At 42.2% G+C, this 9,189-nt stretch overlaps 1 protein-coding gene across 1 annotated transcript; it reads right to left on the reverse strand.

The window, feature by feature from the left end:
* Positions 1-440: 440 nt before the first annotated feature.
* LOC113950182 (protein NDNF-like) lies at positions 441-8,500 on the reverse strand. Its single transcript, XM_027649669.1, has 4 exons — positions 8,009-8,500; positions 5,766-5,961; positions 3,742-3,875; positions 441-2,732 (listed from the first exon to the last, which is right to left on the reverse strand). The coding sequence occupies exons 2-4, from the start codon at positions 5,951-5,953 to the stop codon at positions 1,381-1,383; spliced, it is 1,674 nt and encodes a 557-aa protein (XP_027505470.1). The 5' UTR covers positions 5,954-5,961; positions 8,009-8,500; the 3' UTR covers positions 441-1,380.
* Between the last annotated feature and the right edge of the window lie 689 nt (positions 8,501-9,189).

Consider the following 9,189-nt stretch of genomic DNA (forward strand, 5'->3'; position numbering starts at 1 on the left):
CCAAAGCCCAGATACTGCAGCTGCTCCCCTGTGAAGGCCTGAGCCCCTCATCTGGGGTAGAAGAGTCTGCTAATGTGTGATGTGTGCTGTGCAGGGTGCACAGGGTAGAGGGTCTTTGGAGCAGGGAACACACAAACCTCTATGTCTGCACACAGGACTGATTTCAGTCCTTACCAAGGGCCTCCAAACATGCTTGGAGGCAATAACTGCTCAAACTAGAACCTTGATGGCCTTGAATTGCAAGAGAACTTCTGAAATATACAATAATGGAACTAATAATTTATGTATTTTCTTCATATGTAAATTCCAGAGCCTGTGTGCAAAATATTTTCTGCTGATAATTGACATTGAGCACAAGGGGGTTTAATTTTTTCCAGTTTTTTTTTTTTTACTATCTCATGTCATCTAAGGAAAGTAATCAATGAAACAAGGCAACTAAGAAGTGTTTGTCAGAATTTTTACTACAAATATTTTTTTCCTCCATGGTATTTAATAGGAAAACCACATTTAGTTTTTCTCAAAGCAATGCATTAATTGATATAGGCTCATTTAAAGATGAATATATTACACTCAGGAGTCACACAGTCATAGACAGGGGCTCGATATCTGAGGTTATAGATAAATCTTCTTTCCGTGGCAGAATTCCCCACTTGCTGCTTTCCTCAATGGGCAGCAGCACAGCAGTGTGTTTGTATACTCCCCAGAAAAGCTGGATCCAGAGCTAGTTCCTGGCCTGAATTTTGTGTTTCTAATCAAGCACAGTTTCTCTATAGAAATGAAACCAAGCAAACACATGGGTAACAGGGGAAGATGTATTTCAGCCTGCTTCACTCGAGGTGTGGAGCTTTACACCAGTTGCACTGCTTCTTTTAATTTCTTGTTGTTTCCATCTCTGTTCAAGCAGGGAGGAAGTTCAGTTTCTCAAGAGTAGCCTGCCTTGTGGGGTCTCTCAGTTCCTCGTTACTTCAGTGAGTTACAGAAAGTGGAAAAACTCTCTGGGATTTGAAAATAATGTGTGCTTCTTGTGAGGCATTTCCCAGCACTTCTGTACTGGATTTCAGAAGCATTTTAGGTAACCAATCTATTTCTCATAGGTGCCATTAGGGTATTTTATTTCCACATACGTGGGTTTGTTTCACAGGTCTCTTTTTGATGTCTGAATGAGATAGGAAAAGAAAAAACCTCACCCTACACAGGAGAGGAGATGTAAAAGTAAGTGTAATGGTCTAGACAACTAAGATTTTTTTTTTCTCTGTAGAATCTCATGGCTTTTTATTTTTTCTGTCTCAGTATATTTTAAACTGCACAGGCTATGACATGGATTGGTGTAGATTTTGAGAAGTCTTCATTCACTCACTTCAAAACTTGTCTTTAAAACCTTCAGCATTTTTTTCTGGTCTTCACAACTTTGCTGTGATATCTGACAGGGATGCCAGATGGCCCAAAGAGATAAACATCAAACAAGTAAAGTGTTCCTGCATCCAGCCCTTTGATGGTCTCTGTGGTGACGGCTCGCTGGAGATTCAGATCATAGAAATACTTGCACAGTACTTTCTCTGATTTGTGCCGAGATTCAGGTCCAGAGCACCTGTCTGCACTCTGCAGTTCCCTCCAGACCTGATCTTCCTCAATCCTTCTCTTGTACACACAGTACTTGCTCTTCTCCTGTGTTCCCAGCCAGGCAATGGTCACAGAGTTGCAGGTTCTCAGTTTACTGAAGGACTTGATTTTTAAGCTCTCTGGAAGAAGTGGGAATAAAGGCTTGTGGAAATGCGGGGACACCTGAACTTTCACAGAAGAGTTAGATTCCTCTGTGGACCTCAGCTGCACCAGATACGTGTCCAGCAGCTTTCCCTTCAGAGAGAAATACTTCAGCCCTGAGATGTTTTCCGATGCCACCGTTTTGCTGTTCCTTGTTATGTGAACCCGTACTTGACCACGACACAACTGAAAGGAGAACTGCACTTTCTTGTGCCTCGCCTGGTACTGCAGGCTGTAGGATTTCTGCTTTTGCCCATCCAGGACAACCTGAATCACTTTCCCATCTTTCAGCTCGGTCACCTTGGGTTCGGGTTCTTCCAGGGTCCTTGCAAACGTCCCGGTGTAAGCGGCGCTGGCATTTGTGAGGAGGTTGACAACAAAAACATCAAAGTAATACTGGGTGCTGGGGCTGAGGTTGGGCACTGTGTAAGTGTTCTTGGTGCCCATGCAGATCTGCCGGACTTCCCCACTGCTCACTTTGTTGATGATGCTCAGTTCACTGTTGGACAGTATCATCACCTGCTGCGGCTCGAGAAGGTACGGAGAGAGGGACAAAGCCAGTGTAGGTGGCAGCTTCATTCCAGAGGACCTGATTGCTGTCTCAGCAGCACATAAGCTCTTGTAGTTGTGCTTCTCGTTAACTAGGAGGCAGTACTGGATGCTTTCTCTATGTTGCAGGACAGAAGGACTGTGTTTCCAGGTCAGAGTCACAGTTGTATGCCCAACTCCAATAACATCTATGCGTGGATCCATTGGAAGCTCAGGATAGAGGTGCCCAGATGTTGTGTCAGTCGTTAGGTACACAGTAATGTGTGTGTCTCGCTCAGTGGATAAGAACTCCAGCATGTAAAGGGCAGAATGAGAAGACATACCCATGTAAGTCTCTACAGAATTTCCCTTGTAGTTAAAAATGGTGGAGACCACGCTTGGGGCCTTCTGAGATTTTGAGACCTCCTGTGTATCATGGTCACCTGCAGGCAAAAAGCAGACTTGTAACTTCTGTTTTAACCAATGTGAAATAAAGCATATCATATAAGTTCTACTGTTCATATGTTAGGGCACATCATATTTTCTTCTTGAAAACAATAATTATGACTAAAAATATGTTTTAGTAAAAGTATGTTGCTACTGGCAATTTATTAAAATAAAATTTGAGAAGCTTTTATTTCTGCTGTGCAGCTGTAGAATTACGTTTTCAAAAACACTGTTATTATGAAACCACAGATTGCAAAAGCTTAACTTGTATCATGCCTGATGTCCCTACAATTTTCTTCTTCCATTAGCTGTCCCTTAGGGTACTTCACTTTGAGGAGACTCACTCTTTCTAGAATAGGAGTTTTCTTTGGATTAGTTTTGTGCCATTGTCTCTTTTGAAGAAGGAAAACATGGGAGCGTAATTTGAACTCGGTCAGGTGTACCTGCTTGACAGGTAAGACTTGTTAATGGCAGCTTTCAGATTCTTAGTTTGAAATGTTAATTGAAAAAGGTCATACAAGGGAAAGGAATTGCCTTTTAGGCTACTGGTAGTGTAATGCCCACTGCCATGATGGATGATAATCCTAGAGGAAGAAATGGATAAATCTTTTGTGCTTTGCTGTGGGGAGCAAATGACTGTCTCAAGTGACCCAAGCCACAGAAAAAGAGCTAAGGCAGCAGGGCCAAATTTGGCCCAGTACAAAGAGCTTATGGAGTTGATCTGTGTGCAGCCTCAAAGACCCACAGCTGTTCCCAAATATTAACCTTAGATGTAGACTTTTTTCACATATAATCCTTAATTTACTTGAATTGAGGGCAAAATCTGATGGGTTCCCATGTTTCATCCATGGAAACAGGGTGAGCCCACAGCAATTTGCAGGAGAGGGAAGTGTGAGATGTTTAGGCTTGTGGGGAATTTCCTGTGACACAATTCCCCGTGAGTAACTTATAGTTTCTTTGCCTCTGCTTTGACAGAGGTCTTACTTTGTGTGCTGAAAGGCTTACCTTGTGTTTCTTTTCCTGGCAAACTTGCTGAAGCCTTGTGCACAAGTATGCTCCATTCGATGGGAACATCACAGGGGGTCACAGTTATTGTGAAAGGTGAAAGGACTCTGCTTTCTTCCAAAACAAAGTAGTACCTGTAAATGTGGATTAGAAAGAGGGAAAGTGTCAGGCAGTTCAAGTTTGCACGAGACTCCTTGTAATCAGCTGTTCTGATGTGGTATTGAAATGACTGTTGCTCTCTGAGGTGCATCCACACAAAGGGATGTGAATGCCTGAAATCTTCAGCTGTGGGAGGAATACGTGCTGTGGGTTTTCTTTGTTTTCCCCTAATGATTAATATTTGCTGAAAGCTTTGTTCATGTATCTTAGGCAATATTTTTCCCTCTGAATTTTAGCACACTTGAGGTGAATATCATATCTCAGTCCTGAGCTGGTTATTTTGGATGATGGATATGGTTTATAGAACTGCCTTCTAGATAACCACCCGTTACCTAACTCTATGGAATTTGGTACACTTATGCCCAGGGTTTCCTGACTGGAGTTTAGTGAAGGCTCTTAGACCCTATCCTCCCTTATGTGTGCTTGCATATCTAGGTCTTCCTGGGTGTCAGAGGAAGCAGATGTAATAGACTGGTTTTAGCCAGTCCTGAACAGTTTTAGATGTAAATGGCAGTTTCCTCCAGGCCAGTTCTACCTTAATTGCCTTTATGTCAAAGGCTGCTATGCATGAGCAGTACAAAGTGACATCACTGTCTTTGGTCAGCTTTGATTCCTGCCTAAAAAAAGCTCAACCTCCTGTCTCACTCTGTTTCTGTTGGTTTTGTACAGACTGTGTATGGCCACAGAACTGTTTGGACTTGGGTCACTCACTCTGCACTTAAATGAAGGCAATTCAAGGGTTTTTTTTGTTTATTAGTAAAGCAAGCCTAGTCATTACGGATAGATCATGTAAGCCTAGAGGTCTGGCTTACTTTCAAGATATGGCTACTGGGCCACATTCTTGACTCTTTTACTCTAAGCTAAAACTTGCCATCTCTTGGCTTTCTGTTTGGATGGCTGGGGTTCATAAAAACCTTACCTGATCATGCTAAACTTGAGGGGGTTTGCCTCCTAATTGCAGTTGTAATATGCCGTAAGAGCACAGAAAAATTCCCTTGTCTCTGAGATTTCAATGTCCCTTTTCCTTTAACAAGGAGAGCTCCTTGCTCTTGTGAGCATCATCACATTATATAACATATTGCCATGTTCCAGTTTCTGTCTGTGCAATTCATGTGAAGACTGAACCATCTGGGCTCGCCCTCTGCTCCATGACCACTTGGGTCTATGTCAAAATCTGTATGTGTTGGTCACTGCCCAAAATAGAGTCTGACTAAACCCCTTCAAGTGTTCTCTTCCCAAACAAGCAGATTGATCTTTGCTACCCAAGATATACAGCACCAGTTGTAATAACCAGATCACCCACATATCCAGGTATGGCAGAAAACTTTACAGATATTTTGGGGAAACAAAGAATCTGTGGAATTTTCACATCCAAAGTGCTTTTGGTCTTACCAACAAAACCACTTCCAAGCATGCAGGACACTGGCAGAAGTTTCTCTGAGATGATGTCTGTGCAGATATTCTGTTGATTTGGGGGCTAGTTAATTTGCTAGGTAAAATTGTATTTTACCATGCATATAGGTAAAATGCAGACTGATATCTCTGCAGTCCTGAAGCCAGGCTGTTTGTGGCACAACTGTTTGCTGCTGGAGCCCACCCACTGTGTGTCAGCTGTGCTGCTGCTCTGACAAACACCACAGAAAGCTGCCTGAGATGTGTACATGAACCTAAACGTCATGTCAGAGGCTCATTCCAGATTCTGGGCAATGGAATGACACTTGAGCAATGGGCCTTCTTCTGTAAATTCAGTGTGCACTGGTACAGCTCTGCAGGTGCATAGAGATTTTTGGCTCGTGCTGGTAGTGTGCAACTACCAGTGCCACAAGGAAGTCTTTGAGAACAGGAGTGGCTGATTTTGCTCTTACCTTTTGGGTATATCCTTCATCAGGTGGACTGTAGTTTCCTTACCATCAGCAAGTATCAGGGAGTGGTAGAAATTGAAGAGATCAGTCCTGAAGCTCTGTTGGGAACTGGTGGTAGGTGCTTTTATGGAATGGCACAAGCAAGCTGCCATGAGAACATGGAGAGGCAGATAAAACCTGAACCAGGACATCTTCAGTACTGCAAAGTGAGATGACAAAAGTGAATAGAAACTGCTGTCATGGGGGATAAAATAGTCAGTGACACTTTCTATGCCTTTACTGGTATTTATCATAATCACAGCAAGTCAGGCATTCATAGAGTACCAGTCTCCATTTTGCTAAATTGCTTAAAGTTCACACAAATATTTCTCAGAGGATTTCTCTGTAAATATTTAATGGCAGAAGCTGCTATGAAGTCTTTTGTTGTAGAAAATATGGTCAATGTAGCACAGGTACAATATCACAAGACAGTTATAAAAAAATCTTTTACTGCTGAAAGAATGAGTGAAGAATTACATCAGAAATATTTTTTGTAGTTCATAGTGTTCATTTCCTAAATTTCAGGGCTGAGCTGTTTGTAATGGAGCTGTCACTTTCAAGCTCACAGGAGGTCACATCCCAAACACTGCTGCTGCTGGTCGGTTAGAGAGCATTGAATTTTTATTTCTCTGTGTGTAGAGAAGAGGATCAGACTTATTGAGAGTTGTGTAAGATACTTTTAGATGAAGGGTGCAGAATCCTGGGTAAGAATGCCTAAACTGACACTTAGGAGATTCTAAGCACTTTGTGTATCTCATTTGGAGGAAGGCTTTATTACTGTAGGGCAGTAATCTTGTTCTTAGATTTTTCTATTGCCCATCATTTTCATACCTGCATCACTTCCAGTCTGTCTCAGCATTTTCTGCTCACAGAAACAACTATATTGTACTCACTCTGATAAAGATTTTTAAAAAATCAGTGTGTCCCTGTTCCCAGGAGGCTTTATTATCAGCTTGGCATCTATGAGAGAAAAGTACACAACCAGTCCCCAAAATCATCAGCAAATGCTTACATTATTTCTGAGATTATTTAAAAGGTTGTGTACAGTGCCCAGAGCCACACAGACAGGACACTCTGGTTAGGACAAGGAATTTGACAGTACACTACTATGTGAGGTTACTGATTACACTTAGAACTCTTTTGTCTGCCACATCCAGCTTCAGAAAAAGAAAAGTATGGAAGTGGAAAGGGCATAGACCTTTAACACAGGTGCCAGCTGTAGCTCAGGGATTTGGAAAGCAGAGGGAGCTCTGTGAGCAAGATCCCTTTTTTGAGGGAAAAGTAGCTTATTCCATCTTACAAGCAGCAAAGAGTAAATATCCTGGTTAAATATGATTATTGGCTAATGATAGAAAAGAACATAAAAGACAAAGGCTCAGCTCTTTGTAATTTTTACTTGTTTCTGAGATCAGCCCTTTCTTCATGGTGCCTGCAAATGTGCAGAACATCTCAGGCAGTCAAATCTATAGTTCAACAGACCCTCTGTCCATTGTAATTAAAGTGACATTATAAAAGGACCTGTTCCTTTTTAAAGCCATTTCAAACATGCATATTTAAACATACTATTGAATACATCTGTAGGTTCTTGTGTACAAAATCTGTGATTCCCAAAATAAAGCACATCTTTAGTATCAGTGAGATTATTATGGAAATTATCACTGCCAGATCATCTGAATGTCCCTCTCAACATCCAAATAAAGTTGATATATTTTCTGCCTGTTTTTAACATTTTTAGCACCTGGTTGAAGGCAGGATAAAACCCTCATCTGAACAAGTTGAAAGAATAGTTAAGATTTCTATATCAATTCCATTTTTAATTTTCTTAGAGCTTTCCTTATGACTCTGAGTCACTTTGCCACTTTGTTGTTCTTGTAGTCTAATAATAGCTTACAGATTTAAAATATAACCCCAAATATTTTGTTTTACCTTTGACAGTGGAATCTGAGTTGCTCTGCCCCTTCAGAGAGGATTAAAAAAAAAGTCTTTCTGCTGTTTAAATGACAGGATCTTGCAAACCACACTGATACCACAGCAGCTCAGCTTTTCTTGTCCAGGAAAACAAACAAACCAAGTGATCAACAAACCTATAATCAGCTTATCCCAAAGAGAACATCATCCTAAAGACTGTGGTAATTTTCACCCAATTACACAAACAATATATTCTCAGACTCTTGGAAATATGTCACACAAAAAAATACTGTGCTTACCTATTGTGTTCTTGGCCAGATGATCCACAGACCACTTGCCCTCTCTGCCGAAAAAGCATAAAATAAAACGACATAGACTTTTCAGATCTCTGTAGGCACATGAAAATCAAAACTGTGCAACCAGTTTAAGAGGAGAGAACCGATTTTTCCATATGGCTCCTCAGCAGGCATAGTAACTAAAATACTTGCAGCCTTACAAGAAAAGTACAAAAAAAATAAAGGATGGGGGGGGGGAACTCCCAAACAACAACAACAACACCACCACCAGAAATTTGGTATTTTCTTAAGTTGGGTGTTTTCAAAGGTTGTTTTAAACTTGCATAATTTTAAAATCTTCAGAATGGTGATTGTTACTGCTTCAGTTCTAGAGTTCCTGCTGGAGGACTGCGCAGCAGTTCGCCTGTGCTGCCTCCAGACCCCCGGACCCTGCTCCTGCACAGAGTGTCAGCCAGACTGTTGGAGCAGCCTAATCCCGGCAGTGGCTGGCCAGGGAGCAGGTCTTTGACTGAAATGCACAGTGAGGAGGAGGAGGAGGGGGTGCGATGGAGAGAGGAGCAAACACTGTTAACCCTTGTTAGCCCTTAATCCAAGCCAGCCAGGGGTGAACCACTCTCCTCTAGAAAGCTGGTTTTGCATAGGCAGCTGGATTGCCCTTCCAAGGAGTGTCCAGTCTGCCTGCCCATAGCAGAAGCTGCTGAAGCTTCAGACAGTTTCAGGTGCACTGTGTTTCTGGTCTGTTGTTTTATGGCCCAACAGGTGCTGACTTACAGAAAGAAGGGAAGACAGAAAAGCTGTAAGAGGAGGAATGCCCTGCATTTTTTTAAGGAGGCTGGAATTAGCAATCCTTTGAAGACTACCAGGAATGAATCTACTGAATAGATCTGAGCAGTTTTCTTGGCTTGCAGAGGCTGTGTAAGAAAGAAACTCCAAAAGTGTTGGGGGAGTATTTCTGATGTGAAAGCAGTGTGCCTGAGGGAGGAGGCAGGAAAAGGGTGCATGAGAAATGGCTCACGGCAAGCCAAATGCTTGCTTGTTGGGGCTACAAAGCAGTTGTAGCAAAGCCATGGTCCTTTTCAGGCCACTCCTGCTGAGCTGGAGCAGTATACGGCCAGGATTCACATGCTGCTTGTGCTTCTTGGCCTGAGATGTCGGGAAAGACATCCTGGGATCGTCCCTGTGGG

The sequence above is a fragment of the Corapipo altera genome, unplaced genomic scaffold (assembly GCF_003945725.1).
Source record: "Corapipo altera isolate COAL_440 unplaced genomic scaffold, ASM394572v1 53, whole genome shotgun sequence".
Classification (NCBI taxonomy): domain Eukaryota; kingdom Metazoa; phylum Chordata; class Aves; order Passeriformes; family Pipridae; genus Corapipo; species Corapipo altera.

Bases quoted from the DNA above. Each gene is read 5' to 3' on its own strand.
- LOC113950182 (XM_027649669.1), bottom strand. From the start codon at position 5,953: ATGTCCTGGTTCAGGTTTTATCTGCCTCTCCATGTTCTCATGGCAGCT. The intron at 3,876-5,765 runs GTAAGAGCAAAA...CCACATTTACAG, and splicing joins ATGAAGGATATACCCAAAAG to GTACTACTTTGTTTTGGAAG. The intron at 2,733-3,741 runs GTAAGCCTTTCA...TTTTGCCTGCAG, and splicing joins GCCAGGAAAAGAAACACAAG to GTGACCATGATACACAGGAG.